Raw genomic sequence first — 17,457 nt, forward strand, 5'->3', positions numbered from 1 at the left:
TGAGCAGGGAAGGGTCATGATACCTTGGAAAGCTCACAAACAAGGTTAATTTGCCAGTCATCAGGAAAGTGAGAACAAGTAGAGGCTAAAGGTCTCTCTGGTTCATCATACAGGAATGTGGATGTGAGTCTTGGATTGAAAAGACTAGATTCATGCGGGGTAAAAACAAAGTTGGAATTGCATAGCTTGTTCCAAATGAAAAATCTCTGGGATAAAAAAAAACAGGTTTGAAATTTTAAAAATTCCAAATCTGAGAAAGGGAAATCCCTGGGTGATAAAAGTACTTTTGAATTGCATCTGGGAGAATTGAATATCCACTTAAGGAACTGTGCAAAGTACGTTTTCAATTGTGCTAAACAGTAAAGGGAAATATTCTGTTTTATTGTTTAAAGTTTAAGGTTTCTACAAAGGTAGTGTTTACTCAATTGTACTTTTGTTGCAATTGAAGTTTTAAAACTTGAAATAGAGTCATAGAATCATAAGAGCACAGAAACAGACCTTTTGGTGCAACTCATCCATGTTGACCAGATATCCAAAATAAATTTCATTCCATTTGCCACCATTTGACCCATATCCCTCTAAACCCTTCTTAATCATATACCCATCCAGATGCCTTTTAAATGTTGTAATTGTACCAGTCTCTACCATTTCCTCTGGCAGCTCATTCCATACACACACCACCCACTGCATGAAAAGGTTCTCCCCCTTAGGTCCCTTTTAAATCTTTCCCTTCTCACCTTAAACCTATGCCCTCCAGTTTGGGACACTGCCCCCCCCCCCCCCCCCCCAACCAAAATGTTTTCATTTACTATTTGCAAGTTTGAATTTAACTTTAAAAGTTATCATTGCATAGATTATAGTACTCTGTTCTTAAAATGCAGCACTGAGCTTCCCGATGTTACATTTTTGTAAGCATGAAATGCTTTCATATTTTTTGTGGCGTTAATTTAAAAATCCAAACCTTATTTTGATTACATCATACCCATGCAGCGGGTAGCCAGAGGCTCATCCAATTCTTGTTAAACAGTAGGAAGGATTCTTACTAGAGACGGCTCTTCAGCCTCCGGATTCGGAGGAGTGCCGTCAGGCTTTGAGGGAGGGCCGGAATCATTGACAGTAGTCACATCTCCATCTGACAGTGCATCAAATGAAGGCAGTCCGTCCTCATCTATTGGGATGCTGTCCAATGTCTCCGTTAAAGCAGCCAACAAGTTAGCCTCATTTTCTTCATCCATCTTCTGCCAAAAAAGAAAATATCCTTTAAAACCTTATCATGTAAATTATTAAAGAGACGTATAATTTTGGATAAATGCAGTTTGCTAAAGAAAACACTGGCGGTTTAAAAAAGTATGTGGTGAGTGATACTACTACTGTCAAGCTCACATTTTCATTTTATGGAAGTATGCAAATTGAGTATATATTTTTAGTCATTTTATTTAATACATTTTATTAGTATGTTAATATACTTGTGCACTGTACAAGGCCTCAACACTTAACTCTTATTCTCTCCACTGGGAAATGCTCAGACCAGCAAGTAAAATGAGATGTAAACCTAGCAGATTTGTTGCTTCTTTGCAAGTTAATGCTTAACACAAATCTTTCAATTGATTAACCAATTTTCAAAGTAACTACTTATTCAGTATTTCATTGCATCACCCTCTTGGCATCTGCAATTATTAGGTAACTGTAAAGTTTAATGCTTTTCATAACTCTGGTGGGAACAGTGCACTGGAAATTAGGCCCCACTATCTTACAAGTTTTCACAAATGTGAAATACACCTATCTAAGAGTGGTTAATTCCTGTTTGTGATCACTACCAAAGATAAAGAATCTCATACCAGGTTTCATCAATAGACAAAACAACAAAAATGTATTAATTATCTTTTTGTAAAATACAACAAAAACAGATTATTAATTGTTAATTATGAACTTAAACTACACCCCCTTTAAATCCAAACACACACACATTCATACAGAGAATGGACAACACAGATGAGACACTCTTTTGCAGAAATAGCGTGGGTGGAAAATAAAGACAACCAGTTTGCTAAACCAAGTCCAAAGGGGATGGAATGAAGTGACTTCCTTTCGGGTTTTTTTTGGTTTTTACAATTATTTCTCACTGTTGTCAACTGCTGTCAATTCTTTAGCCAGTCAGTTGAGCATAGGTTTGGCTTGAGTTAGTTCTTTCTTTCTGCAAAACATTTTGAATATGATTTCTTTTCCACTCACAGAGGGAGAGGAAGAGACAGACAGTGATTGTGCTTACTGCTAAGTTTTTTACTGGTCTGAGTCACAACTGCTCTTTATCTTCTCAGTTCTGTGACAAACTGCCATATACAACTAATCTGTCGGCTGTTTATGGGTATTTGCATTTTATGTAGCTAAGGCAGGTGGCAGAGTAGCAGCATTTGGGTTCCTGCTCTGCTGTTTTTTTCCATCCTTTTATCTGTCTTGTTTTCTTTCTACTTTTCTTTCCTCTACAATTCTCTCTTACTTTCGGCCCTTGGAGAGCTCAGCTGCAGGTGTATCAGCGATGGGAGTGAGTGTTGGCCCAGTGGCAAGAGATGGTGCCAGAGTGTGTTAACACTGATGTTGGTGGGCACAATGCAGGACTTGAGGCAGTGGTGGTGGCACTGACATTGACCGCAGCTCTGACGTGGGTGTTGGTTCAACTCTTGCATTTGTTCTGGAAAGTTGTGGACTTTCAATTGATCTCAAGGTGGCGACACCACTGGAGATGTGGGCCCAGTGGTGAATGATGGCGCCAGAATATGCAGACTTTGACATTGTTGGTGGGTCTGCACAGGAGGCAGCAAGGCACAGGACTTGAGGTGGTGGCATCAATGACAGTGAAGCAGCCATTGCAGTAGTGGCAGCATTGCTACACTGATACATCCAGCACAGGGTGATGTTGGTGCGTCCAGCTCAAGACTCATGGCAGCAGTCGTGGCGAGGGTAATCTGAACATTTTCCTTTTGTTTCTGTTTCTTTAGTTTCTGCTCTTGTTTTTAATTATAACTATTGCATTCTATCATGGTGCCAGACAGTGACAACTGTATACACTTTTCACTGTACTTCTGTACTCTTGACAATAAAATCTAAGTTCATATACATTTTGTTTCAAAGATACCTAATGCTGGCAATTCTCACAGAAGTATCAAATCCAGTTTCAGGAAAAAGCAGTTCCACTTTTCCCTTGATTTGTAAAAACAACTTAATTTCCTAGATTACATGAGGAATGCTGTGTTTTTTTGACTGGCTGTTGTGTCAGATGTTTTGAGGGTTTTTCACCATGATGCCTAGTGAGATTTCTTGCCAAGTCTTACCGAACTCACATCAATAACTATCTACATTATCCCGTGGCATCATTCATTCCAATTCTAGTGCCAGCTGTTATTCCCAATACCGGTTGCGCACCAATATCCACCATGAAATCAGCATCGTTTGTATCTGTGCCACCTGTATGCCTGGTCAAGCGTTGACAATCTAGCCTTGGCCCACATAGCCTCCATATCCTCTTTAACTCCAACACCCCTCCCAGGGCTTCTAAATTCTACACCAATAGCCACCAGAGTCTCCATGCTCCCTTTAATTGCAATAGCCCTAAGAGCTTCCATTTTCCCTTTGACCCTGAGCCCATTTCCACCTAGCCCCCATGTGGAGACACATCATATTAAACTTTGGCACATTGTAAGAGGAAATGCATGGATGCTGCAAGCTTGCAGATAGATATGAAGTAAGACAGCGCAAAGAAAACAAGCAAACCCCTCTGAGATGTGGCGTGAACTGGATGCTTGTCCAAGTGCACAAATGTTTCCTTGCAACAGCTTTTAAATGCCATTGCCAGTGCTCTCTGCAACACAGGTCTATGCTTTCTGAGCATCCTGCAATTGGATCAGGGAAATGACATGAGGATCACGAGATGGCGGCAAATGTTGGATGCTAAAATCAATGAATGAGGGGTGTATGTGACTGTTATCCATGATTCATGCCCTCAGATGCTGTTTCATGCTGAGCAACTTGGTGGTTCTTTTCAAACAACAGTAAAATGTAATCGCCAGATACCAGCTGTGACTTCAAGTCAAGAATTCTCAAAGTCTTGTTTACTTGGCACATTTGGTAAGATAGGATGCTGATATTAATGAAGGATTTGAATACAGAAGCAGGGATAATTTGTTGTATTTTTACAGGGCCTTGGTGAGAACCTGAAATACTGTGTGCAGTGTTGTCTCCTTATCTGAGGAAGGATGTTGTTTACCAGACTGATTCTACAGAGGGAGTGCAGCAAAGGTTTACCAGACTGAAAGGGTCAAATGGCCTAATCCAGTTCCTATTTTGTACATTCCATGTTTGTATGAAGCCCAGTCTCTAGACAATGATTATTTCCAACAAGATAGAATCTAACCATCTCCCCTTGACATTCAATGACCTTACTGTTACTGAATCTTTCAGAATCAATAATCTGCGAGTCCCCATTGATCAGAAAGTTCACTGGAGTTGGCATAAATGTTGTGAATACAAGGACAGGTTAGAGGCTGGGAAATATGTGCAGTTAACTCACCTCCTGACTCATCAAGACCTATCCATGATCCAGATGGCACAACTTAGGAATATGTTTGAATATTGGCCACTAATCTGGATGAATGCAGCTCCAACAAAACTCAACATGGCTATCATCCAAGACAAAGCAGCTCACTTGATAAGGAACTCATCAATCACCTTCAACATTCATCATCAGCATACCCTGATGGACATATGCATCATCTGCAACATGTACTGCAGCAATCATCAAGATTCCTTCAACAGTAACTTCCAAACCTGAAACATTGACCACTCGGAATGATAAGTAGATACAAGGGAACATTGCTCCACCTACAAATTCTTCTACAAGTCAGAGACCATCCTGAAAGGGAACAAAGTCACCCTTCATTCACAGTCACTGGGTCAGAATCCTGGAACGCCCTTCCCAATAGCACTTTGGGCATAACTATGCCCAGATGGAATGCAGCAGTTCAAGAAGACTCAGCACCACCTCTGAAGGACAATTAGGGAGAGGCAGTAAATGCTGACCTTTTCACTGACACTTATGTCAAGATTAAATGTACGTACACAAAAAGAAAATACTGGCTAACAATTGTTCCTACTCCATGTTGTATGAAAGTAGGGTGGTGCTGTGGGGTCATCAGCCACTTGTCAAATCTGTAATAACTTGATCCTGCCATAGGTCAGCAAGAATCTTAACAACTGAAACCGGCTGTCAGTTAAAAAGATTCTAGTGTGACATTTCTAAATGCCACAGTAGATGAAAATCAAACAGAAAATCAAATAAGCAATCTAGTCTGACAGACTATTGCCCATGTGATGAAGAGAAAATTGTGCCCCAGGCTATCTGTTGCAAGTAATTGTTTATACAGTTCCTAGCAATGTAAAACTTTTACAAATGAACAATGAGTGTCTTTTAGAGAGATTTTAATATCAAACCAGTTGTCTTTCAAGTTGTCCTTGCCTCTATAAATATTTTGCAGCTTTCTAAAAAGATTTTTAATCTTCTGATATCTATTTCTAATTGCTGCCTAATCTTAATCGGCAAATATATAGTAATCATCTGAGCTACAAAACATAACATGATTTTAATTTTTTATCATAATGCAAACTGTTCTCAAATAATTCAACTCTGGGTCTCCATGTTAGCTGACATTATCACCCTTCAACTTTCTCAACCTTGCTGCAACATTGAATAGAGCTTACTACATTGTTTTGCAGATAACTTATCATCTAACTCCACAAGACTACCCTTTCTGCATTCCATCCCTACTCAACTGAACTAGCCAATATCTGTTCAACTATGACTTCTCTTCCTCCGTGCAATGTCATTTCTGAGATCCCTCAAAGATCTCTGCTCGGTCCCCTTTCCCTTTTCTATTTGTTTAATAACGTGACATTGACATCACTGGCTAGACCTGCATTGATTCCTTAATCAAATTGCCTTTGAGAATTTGTTGGTGAGTTGCCTTCTCGAACTGCTGCAACTCAGTTTGCAGCCACAGTGCTGTTAGGAAAGCTGTTAATGGATTCTGACCCAACAACAGTGAAAGGACAGTGTCAGCAAGGTAGTTGGCTTAGATGGGAATTTGCAGATGGTGGTGTTCTCAAGCACTTGCTGTCCTTGTTGATATAGATGGTAGAGGTCACAGGTTTAAGAAATCCTTTTGGAGAACTAAGGTGATTTGCTGCAGTACCTCTTGTCAGTGGGACAGATTGGTGATGGATGACGTGAAGATAGTGAAAATACCACAAGGTCTTCTTTTTGTATTTTTGATTTGGACTAAAATGGGAACAGAATTATTTTACCACCAAGGATTGGGGAAGAAATTGCTGCACTTTTAAAAATAATTTACTGAAACTAATTGTAAGCTGTGTTTACACTGTTACTTTGCAAGCAGTGGGGGAGGAGAGATAAGACAACATGGGATTCGGGTGTATGTGTGTAGATGGTGATTTGGCCAGGAACAGATTGCTGATTGGGTTGATGCAACTGTGACCATTTGTGGATGCAAAGGATCATTAGCTTGACAACAGGTCTATCACTGGATCCTGGGCAGCTAAACAACTTTTGTGTGAATACAGGGGCAGAGAGTCTACAGACTAAATGAAACAGGGATTGTCTCTAGATCTCTGCAGCAAAGTAACTTAAGCCCCTTTTGTATATGCTATTGCACCTAACCAGTGATTGTGAAACTGAACAATTAATCTGTGACTCTCCTGGATTCTCAGCAAAGAACTGAGAATTGGGAAAGAAGGAGAGCCAAAGGTCTTGGGAAGAAAAAGGAACACCATATCAAAGCTTGTAGACTGGTAAATTGAACTGTGATTCCTCAATATTTTTTCCTCCCTCCAGAAACACCACAGTATATTTTGTCTATCCATTTTTGTTGTATGCGTGTGTAGGAGTTTCAAACAGGGATTTAGAATTTCCGCTAGAATTATATGATGGTAGTTCACACTTGTTTGCTTGTGTTTAGAATTTATTTATCTGTAATAAATAGTTGTTTGTGTAAAGCAAATAAACCTTGGCAATATTTTCTGTTAAATTGCATCTATTAGTCACATGAATTTGAAACTTTACATTGTTTATAAACAAAGTTTTTAAACTTTGTGATGAACGCAGGACTGTTAGGGCTTGAACATCAGTGCACTTTCCCAAAAGGGCCATATCAATGGGATGGCAATCACGTGGGATTTTGTACTGGATAGTGTCTAGCTTTGTCCTAGAGAGCTTCAAGTGTCGTTTGAGCAGTACCTATCCAGTTAAATGGAGAGTATTACATCACATTCTTGACTTGTGCCTTGTAAATATTGGAAAGGCTCTGTGGGAAGTAAGGATGTGAGTTACTTACTACAGAATTCCTTGACTCTGACCTGCCCTTCTAATCACAGTATTTGTATGGCCCATCCAGTTATGTTTCTGTCCAATGATCACCACAAAGATTAGACGGGGAGGTAACCAGTGATTGTAATGTCATTGAATTTCAAGGGGACATGATTGGGTTCGCTCTTATATGAAAAGATTGTTGCCTGATATTTGTGTTGTATAAATATTATTTGCCACTTACCAGTCAGGCCAGGATGCTGTCCAGATTCTGCTGTGTATGGATAAAAAACATTTCATTACCTGAGGATTACTGAATAATACTGAACATTCTGCAGTGTTCAGTGAACAGCCACACTTCAGACCTCAGGGAAGCTTATTTATGATGTTGCAGAACACTGTTGACCCTAAGACACCACTCTGAGAAACTCTTGATTCAATGTGTAGAACTGATATGATTGATCTGCAACAACCACAACTGTATCTTGTGTACTAAATAGGAGTCCAACCATAGGTAAGTTTTCTCCAGATTTCCATTGACTTCAATTTTGTCAGGCTTGTCAATGCCACACTTGGTTAATTGCTTCCCTGTGACTTCATTTCACTTCTTTGTTCAGCTCTTTTGTCCATGTTAGGCTCAATGTTGCAATAAAGTCAGGAGTTGAATGGTCTTAGCAGAAACTAATCTGAGCATCACTGAATAGGTTGCTCAGTGACCTATGCAGCTTGCTATCACTTTTGACGGTTTTCCATCATTTTGCTGATGATTGAAAGAAGTCTGATAGGGCAGAAATTGGCTAGATTTGATTTGTGGGCAGGACATACTTGGGCAATTTTCCACATTGATAGGCAGATGCCAGTGTGGTAGCTGTATTGAAACACTTGGCTAGTAGCACGGCTACTTATGGAGCACAGATCTTTGGTACTATTCTCTCATGTCCTTTTAGAAAAGAAATCTGCTATCTTTACCTGACCTGGACCACAGGTAACTCGAGACCCACAGCAATGTTGTTGGTTAATTAATGCTCGAGGCAAACTGAAGGCTAGTCTTTAGCACATGAGCATTCGCGTAAGGAGTAGTGAGGGGTTGCTTCAATTGTATAGGAGCTTGGTTAGACTACACCTGGAGTACTGGTTTGGTCTCGTTATATCACAAAAGATATTCTTGCCATAGAATAAATGCAAGAAAAATTCACCAGACTTGTTCCCAGAATGATGGGACTGGTCACTGAAGCGAGATTCAGCAACGGAACCTGCATTCTCTGAAATAATGAAGAATGAGAGGTGATTCATTCAAACTCACAAGATACTTAAAATGGATAGAGAGAGTAGATGCAAGTGGTATGTTTTCCTGGATTGGGGAGTCTAGAACCAGGGGCACAATTTAAAATAAGGGGGATGCCACATTGGTTTGAGAAGAGATTTTTTTTTACTCAGTGTTGTGAATCTTTGGAATTCTCCACCTCATACGGTTGTAGAAGCTTAGTCTTTGTCTCTATTTAAAGTAGAAGTTGACTTTTTTTTATTTTTAATGGTATATAGGGTTATGAGGATGGTGTGGATTAAAGCATTAAAGTGTTTGATCGGCTATGACTTGTGTTGAATGGTGGACCAAGGCTCCTTAGGCAGCACGTCCTAAACCCATGACCACTTCCATTTAGAAGTACAAGGACAGTAAACATATGGGAAAACTACTACCTGCAAGTTTTCCTTCATGCCAGTTAGCATCTCAACTTGGAAAAGTATTGTTATTTCTTTCCTTTGGTTGGGTCTAAATCCTGGAATTTTGTCCTTAACACTATTGAAGGTGTATCTACACCAAATTGAATTCAGTGATTCATCAAGACAGCCCACCATCCACTTCTCCAGAGCAATTAGAGATGGGCAATAAATGCCCAGCCAGTGATGCTCACGTGCTCTGAATAAATTAAAGTAAATCAATAAATAAACAAGTAGATGATGATCTGGTCAGCAATGCTCACATCCCATGAATGAATTTTTAATAAGAAGACATATTGGTGTTTCTATATCTAGTCTTTCCAGCCTCCTTTGATATCATGTAGAGTGAATGAAATTGGGTATGAGATGCTGGAGTCTGCAAGAGGAGAGTGTGATGCATCATCCACTCAGTACGTCTGGCTGACAACAGTTGCCAATGGTTCATTCCTTATCTATATTATTGCCCTCTATATAAATACCTGCAGATTCAAGATCAATATTTAAAACATATCAATTCTAACTCTCTCTAGCAATTGATAATCTCTATATTTTCAAAGAGGTTGTCCAGGATGACTCATAATATTCTTGATGTTGGTCTGAAAGAAGTTAAGAAACCCTAAGTTTACAGCTGTAGCTTCTGACACAAACTCTTATCAGCCCGGTATACTGAAGACATATGGATGCTACCCCGATAAGTATTCAAAACATGTCTGAAAATGAGTTAGAAATCCAAAATGAACTTTCAATTGACTGAAAAAAGCAAGAATAGTGATTTTCTGGGACAGGTGTACGGGGGGGGAGGGGGGCGGGGGGGAGAAAGAGATGATCAATAGATTAAAAATATGATTCAAAGCTGTCCAAATAGCAGATAGGGCTAATAAATAATCTTTTTTCTGAAGGATGTAGATCAGATTTAATACTCAGGCAATGATCAGTAAGCTGATCTAAGTTGCAATATCCTCTGAGTTCCTCAGACATTTGTCTTAGTCTCAACCACTCTCAGCTGTTTCAACAATCAAATTCTTTCCAATATAAGGTCAGAAGAAAGAATATTCATTGCTGATTGCACAGTATTCAGCAATATTTGCAAGTCTTTAGATAATGAAGGAGTCCATATCTGCATGCAACAAGATCTGGACAACATTCAAACTTGAGGTGATAGGTGGCAAAGTATCATCTACACCACACAAGTGCCAGATAATGATCATGTCCAACAAAATGCTGTTATAGCACTAGTGTTCTGAATACAGGATTGAAAATGCACGAGACTTCCTCTTGAGGGGAAACAAATGCAATCACCTTGCAGCTAGGCAATTATCAATGCCGAGATAAGGGACCAGCCAATGTCTGGTGGAAGCAACAACAAAGTCACCAGCCCTGTCTTTAACTCACAAGATGTCAAGGTCATGATTACATAGCTCCCAAAAGAGCTTCCATTTTCTGAAATTTGGAGCAGCCTTCTGCTTGTTATTCTAGAGATTTGTTTTTTTTCCCCCCGAGAAGTGCTGAAAACTGCCTAATTAACCCCTTTGTTCCGTGGAACTGCAGCTAACTCCGGGCCTCACCACCAAACCATTAATCCCCATCATATGCAGTCATTTCATTTAAGTAATGAAGAATATTGCAGCACAGATAATGAATGGCCCCACAATGTACTGATGCCTCACTGTATGTTCCTCTTCAAGCCATCCAAAAATGGCAGGAGATTCTGTTTCCCAATGTCAGCAGAAGGAGGCCTTCCAATCTGACTAAGATGATTGAGGCAGAGAATGCAATGGTAAAGAGTGATGAGTTACAGTAACAAGCTCAGGAGGTGTCTGGCCCTGGCAAATCCATGTGAAGCAGTTGTAAGCAAGTTATTGCTGCGTAAATGCATTTTAGTAACTCATTAGCAACTGTTGGATTCATAAGAGAAAAACTGGATTTGACTCCACAAAAGGGAGAATGATCTCGTGACCAAAAATTTGTAAGTGGCACAGCATAGTGGCAATGCAAAGTGAGAATCTTAAAAGCCTGATACAATGTAAATTTGTGAGTCAAGTATACCAGACAGGAGTTTGTGCTCTAAGAAAATCTGCACTGAATATGCAGGAGCCCTTCATGCTGTGAATGTTATGCCAGATATAGAACACATTCAAGATAGGTGACAGGACAATTTTGAAGAAGTCATATTCAACTTTAGAGAATAACTCTTTTTCTCTTTCTACAGGTGTTGCCAATTCCTTTGAGTATTTCTTGCATATTGTATTTTTATTAGAAATTTCTATCATCTCCAGTTTTCAGAACTTCATGGCATCAGAGTAAGGATTTCTGTGAATTTGAACTCAAAATTCAGCATATAGGATATGCATGTGGTAATTGATATGAAAAGGTATTGTGCATAACAATGCATTTTATTTTGTATTCTCCACAATAGGTCCTTACAGCCAGGAGACATAGCAAATTAAACCTGCAGCAAGCTTAACCGTCATTTTTGGGATGATGACATAGATTCTCAGAGCATGCACCTTTGCAGCACACCCCTGTGCTCTCCAGCTGTGCAAAAGCATTTGTCTTAGTGGATACATATTCACAATGAGACGTGGGGGTCACAATCTGGTCAGAACTTCACAGACACATACTGCAGCTAATGGAGCATGTGATAGCACAGATTTCTAACGGTTGAAAGAATGTTAGAGAGAATTGGCCCATACTGATTATGCGTGTCCAGTAATAACTGTATGAAACCACTGAGACAGTCAGGGAAACATTTGACAGAGATGCACAATGCTGAGAGAATGTTGGAAGAACCCATGCATGGCCACAGTACAGACATAGCTTCAGCACACAAGTGCAGTGTCCTTCATGGAAGGGCTAGTAACCAGCTTCTTTGGACACTTTGCAAACTGTCAAGACTTTTTAAAAAGGTGATCCATCATTGATTATTAGGGATGAATGCTATGGAGCCATGGGAAGACCGTTTAGTCTGGGACCTTGGTAGCAGTGTCTTTTTAGGCATGCAGTGTTTCTATGATTGTCACCAGTATAAAGTTGGGAGGTATGAAAGAGCTGACTTGGGTGAGTGACGGAATCCAATTCTATCCATGGCCACCTTTAACACTGACGCCCTTCTGACCTGAGCACTTTGACCAGTAAGGAGTCTGACATTTTGCAGCAGTCATCTTCTGGTCTACATGCACTTTACTTTGAACAACCCCATCGTCAACATATTCTGGTGATGTCTCTGTGTTGTTGATGATATGTCCTTGGACTCCCACATTGAAGTTGGTGCTGGATGACATCCTTCCCTCCAGCACATTTGATCCTCACTCTATTATCCATGATCTGATTCTGGTGACCTTTCTTCCATCCACCAACTGCCATTCACCTTACAGCTACCCTCTGTCACCATTGATCAGATCCCTGTTCACTGAAACTGGCTCCTGTTACCCATGATCTACAATTTGCATTCCTCAACCCTCCATCTATTACCCTTGATCTTCCCCTCATGCCCCAAAATCTCAGGACTACTGCTGTCTCTACACTTAGATCTCACTACAATCTATTTGACCTCCCTATATAGTTTATGTTCCTATTTGTCCTTTATGCAAGCTTTCATAGCACCACCACTACCACCCTCCCTCGCTCCCACAGTTAGACATTCCCAAACCTCCTTTACACCTATCACTCTATCCATCCTCACGCCCATCTTCCTAACAGGCCATACCCTGATTTCACCGCATAGTCACCAGCTTCTCTCCTCCTCTTCGTCAGCCTATGCCTGAACCCCAGCGCAGCAACCACACTCTCTCAATTCACCAATGTTTCTGATCCTCCAGTCCAAGAAAGCCACCTAATACAAGAAAAACAGCTTCTCTTCAGTCATCATCCTGCAGGAATATCACCTCACCTATTGTACAATTATATTAAAGAGTTATGAATCCAATTTCAGAAGTTTCTTGCATGTGTCAGAGTTAATTGCAAAATGTATGATTTTATCTGGCAAACAACTGTTTAAATGAGCATGTATTATGATTACATTAAAAGTACGTTGCTAGTGCTTGTCATTAGGAAGCATGATCTATCTTCAATCCACCGCCTTATTTCATTATTTTTATCTCTGCAACAGGAAGCTTACATTTGCCTTTGGCAATATCAGCATTTGTTGTCCAACTGCACTTGAACTGAATGATTTGCTGGGCAATTTCAGAGGGCAGTTAAGGGACAACTACATTGCTCTGGATGTGAAGGCTAATGTAGGCCAAACCAGGTAAGGATCGCAGATTTCCTCTGCTAAAGGATAGGAGTGAACCAGATGAGTTTTTACAATAGTCAAGGATAGTTTCCTGAGCACTGTCATTGAGACCTCAATTTCTCTTTTTGGTAAAGAATTCCATGGATTCACTATCCTGAGAGATAAAATTCCTCCTCATCTCGGTCTTAAATGTATGTCCCATTACTCTGAGATTATTCCCTTTGGTCCCTCTCACAAGGGAAAACAACCTTTCTTCATTATATTTTTCAATAAGTTTTAACTTCCAATAAGAACAGTCCTAACTAAATTAAATTCTTCCTATAAGTAAATCAACCCAGTGAACTTCTCTGGACTGCTGTCAATGCCAGCGTAGTTATCTTAGATACGAGGACCGAAACTGTTCACAGGTATGGTCCAACTCATGTCTTGCATAGCAAAACCTCCCTGTTTTTATACTTCATTTGCTTTGAAATAACTTCCTATATCCCATTTGCCTTTCCTACTACCTGAACTTGGATGACAGCTTTTTGTGATTCATGAATAAGGACCACAGAATCCCGCTATACTGCCACTTTCTTCAATCTTTCACCATTTAAATAAAATTCAGCTCTTCTACCTTAGATACCTCACATTTTTCCCACATTATATTCCATCTGCCAAGTTTTCGCCTATTTGCTTAACCTGGCTACATCCCTTTACAGACACTATGTCATCTACATTTGCCTACCCAACATTTTTTTGTCATTTGCAAACTTTGCGATATTACAGTCAAATCTGTCACCTAAATCATTAATACATGCAGTAAATAATTGTAGACTCAGTACTGATCCCAATGGCCCTCCACTATGTACAGGTTACCATCTGGAAAATACACCTTTATTCCAACTTCCTGTCAACTATTAGTTAGCCAATTCTCTATCTATGCGAATGTACTACCCTCAACACCATGAGCCCCTTCTTATTAAATAGTTTTATGAATGAATTATAAATTCAAATTTAAAAACTTGTTTGAAATTTGTTAGAACTTTTTGAAAATGTGTGTGGATGAGGGAAGTTCTATCAATATGGATTTTAGCAAAGCTTTTGACAAGGTCCCAGCTGGGAGACTAACTGTTCACAGGTAGTGTGAACAGTTAAAGTACATGGAATTCAGCGAAACTTTGAACAGAGACTGGCTAAGTAATATGACACAACGGGTAGTGGTAGAAGGCAGTTTGAATGACTGCAGGCTGGTATCCAGTGGTAGACCACAAGGATCAGTACTAGAATCCTTATTGTTTGTTGTATACATGAATGACATAGGTGAAATTTGGGGAGAATGTTAAGTGAATTTGCACAAGACACCAAGATTGATTGAGTGGTAATAATAAAGATGATGATTGTAGGTTACAGCAAGATATAGATGAGTTGATCAGATGGGCAAACCAGTAGCAGATGGTATTTAACCCAGTTAAGTATGAGGTGATGCACTTTGGAAGATGAAACAAGATGAGGGTGTATTTAATATATGGCAGGACACGAGAGGAACAGAGGTATCTTAGGTTAATTATTCACAGTTCCTGAAATCGGCAGAGCACATGAATAGATTAGTAAGAAGGTATCCATGACATTTGTTTTCATCAGTTGTAGCATAGAGTACAAAAGCAAGGAGGTAACGTTTAAGGTGAAAAGAGCATTGGTCAGGCCACAACTGCAGTTCTGATCACCTCACTTCAGGAAGGATGTGTTGCACTATATAGGTGGTACAGAGGAGGTTTACCAGGATGTTGCCTGGGATACAGAAATTGAGCTATAAAGAGACTAAATAGGGTTGGATCATTTTCTTTAGAGAGTAGAGAAGACTGAGGGGAGGTCATGATTGAGGTGTATAGGATTATGAGGGGTATGGACAAGGTGGATAGAGAGCAGCTATTCCCTTTAGTTGAGGGCACAATCCCAAGGGTAAAGGGCAGGAGATTCAGAGGCGATTTGGGAAAAAAACGTTTTCACTCAGCGGAATGCACAGTCTGAGAAGGTAGTGGAAGGTGGACATTTTACAATCTTTAAAAAAAAAATTGGATGAGTACTTGAAGTATCATAACATTCAAAGATATGAGAAAAATACAGAAAATTGGGATTTGCACACTTTTTGTGGTAGTATATCGGTGCAGACTTGATGGACCAAAGTGTCTATGATTCTGGGACACCTTATGGAACACCTTTTGAAAATCCAAAAGATGTTACAGCTACTTGTTCCCCTTTATCTCTCTCCTCAGAACCTGCAATAAATTTGTTATGTATCGATTTCCCCTTTCAGAATCTATTCTGATTCTGCTTGATTATATGATACATTTCTAAATGCTCTCTTTTTACATCATTTGTAATAGAACATAGAACATAGAACAATACAGCACAGAACAGGCCCTTCGGCCCACGATGTTGTGCCGAACTTCTATCCTAGATTAAGCACCCATCCATGTACCTATCCAAATGCCGCTTAAAAGGTCGCCAATGATTCTGACTCTACCACTCCCACGGGCAGCGCATTCCATGCCCCCACCACTCTCTGGGTAAAGAACCCACCCCTGACATCTCCCCTATACCTTCCACCCTTCACCTTAAATTTATGTCCCCTTGTAACACTCTGTTGTACCCGGGGAAAAAGTTTCTGACTGTCTACTCTATCTATTCCTCTGATCATCTTATAAACCTCTATCAAGTCACCCCTCATCCTTCGCTGTTCCAACGAGAAAAGGCCGAGAACTCTCAACCTATCCTCGTACGACCTACTCTTCATTCCAGGCAACATCCTGGTAAATCTTCTCTGCACCCTCTCCACATCTTTCCTAAAGTGAGGCGACCAGAACTGCACACAGTACTCCAACTGTGGCCTAACCAAAGTCCTGTACAGCTGCAACATCACTTCACGACTCTTGAATTCAATCCCTCTGTTAATGAACGATAATACTCCATAGGCCTTCTTACAAACTCTATCCACCTGAGTGGCAACCTTCAAAGATCTATGTACATAGACCCCAAGATCCCTCTGTTCCTCCACCTGACCAAGAACCCTACCGTTAACCCTGTATTCCGCATTCTTATTTGTTCTTCCAAAATGGACAACCTCACACTTGGCAGGGTTGAACTCCATCTGCCACTCCTCAGCCCAGCTCTGCATCATATCTAAGTCCCTCTGCAGCCGACAACAGCCCTCCTCACTGTCCACAACTCCACCTATCTTTGTATCATCTGCAAATTTACTGACCCACCCTTCGACTCCCTCATCTAAGTCATTAATAAAAATTACAGACAGCAGAGGACCCAGAACTGATCCCTGCGGAACTCCACTTGTAACTGGACTCCATGCTGAATATTTACCATCTACCACCACTCTCTGACTTCGACCGGTTAGCCAGTTTTCTATCCAGTTGGCCAAATTTCCCTCTATCCCATGCCTCCTGACTTTCCGCATAAGCCTACCATGGGGAACCTTATCAAATGCCTTACTAAAATCCATGTACACTACATCCACTGCTCTACCCTCATCCACATGCTTGGTCACCTCCTCGAAGAATTCAATAAGACTTGTAAGAAAAGACCTACCCTTCACAAATCCGTGCTGGCTGTCCCTAATCAAGCAGTGTCTTTCCAGATACTCGTAAATCCTATCCCTCAGTACCCTTTCCATTACTTTGCCTACCACAGAAGAAAGACTAACTGGCCTGTAATTCCCGGGGTTATCCCTATTCCCTTTTTTGAACAGGGGCACAACATTCGCTACTCTCCAGTCCCCTGGTACCACCCCCGTTGCCAGTGAAGACGAGAAGATCATTGCCAACGGTACTGCAATTTCCTCTCTTGCTTCCCACATAATCCTAGGATATATCCCGTCAGGCCCGGGGGACTTGTCTATCCTCAAGTTGTTCAAAATGTCCAACACATCTTCCTTCCTAACAGGTATCTCTTCTAGCTTATCAGTCCGTTTCACACTCTCCTCTTCAACAATACGTTCCCTCTCGTTCGTAAATACTGAAGAGAAGTACTTGTTCAAGACCTCTCCTATCTCTTCCGACTCAATACACAGTCTCCCACCACTGTCCTTGATCGGACCTACCCTCGTTCTCGTCATTCTCAGGTTTCTCACATACGCATA

At 40.5% G+C, this 17,457-nt stretch overlaps 1 protein-coding gene across 4 annotated transcripts in view; it reads right to left on the minus strand.

Moving 5' to 3' along the window:
- Positions 1 to 17,457, minus strand: part of ppargc1a (peroxisome proliferator-activated receptor gamma, coactivator 1 alpha) — a 725,479-nt gene that overhangs the window by 64,113 nt on the left and 643,909 nt on the right. For all 4 annotated transcript variants that reach the window (XM_072563359.1, XM_072563267.1, XM_072563446.1 and 1 more), the window contains one exon: positions 1,044 to 1,238. In XM_072563359.1, the coding sequence (XP_072419460.1) occupies positions 1,044 to 1,238 (195 nt within the window). The remainder of the gene's footprint in view (positions 1 to 1,043; positions 1,239 to 17,457) is intronic.

The sequence above is a fragment of the Chiloscyllium punctatum genome, chromosome 1 (assembly GCF_047496795.1).
Source record: "Chiloscyllium punctatum isolate Juve2018m chromosome 1, sChiPun1.3, whole genome shotgun sequence".
Taxonomy (NCBI): domain Eukaryota; kingdom Metazoa; phylum Chordata; class Chondrichthyes; order Orectolobiformes; family Hemiscylliidae; genus Chiloscyllium; species Chiloscyllium punctatum.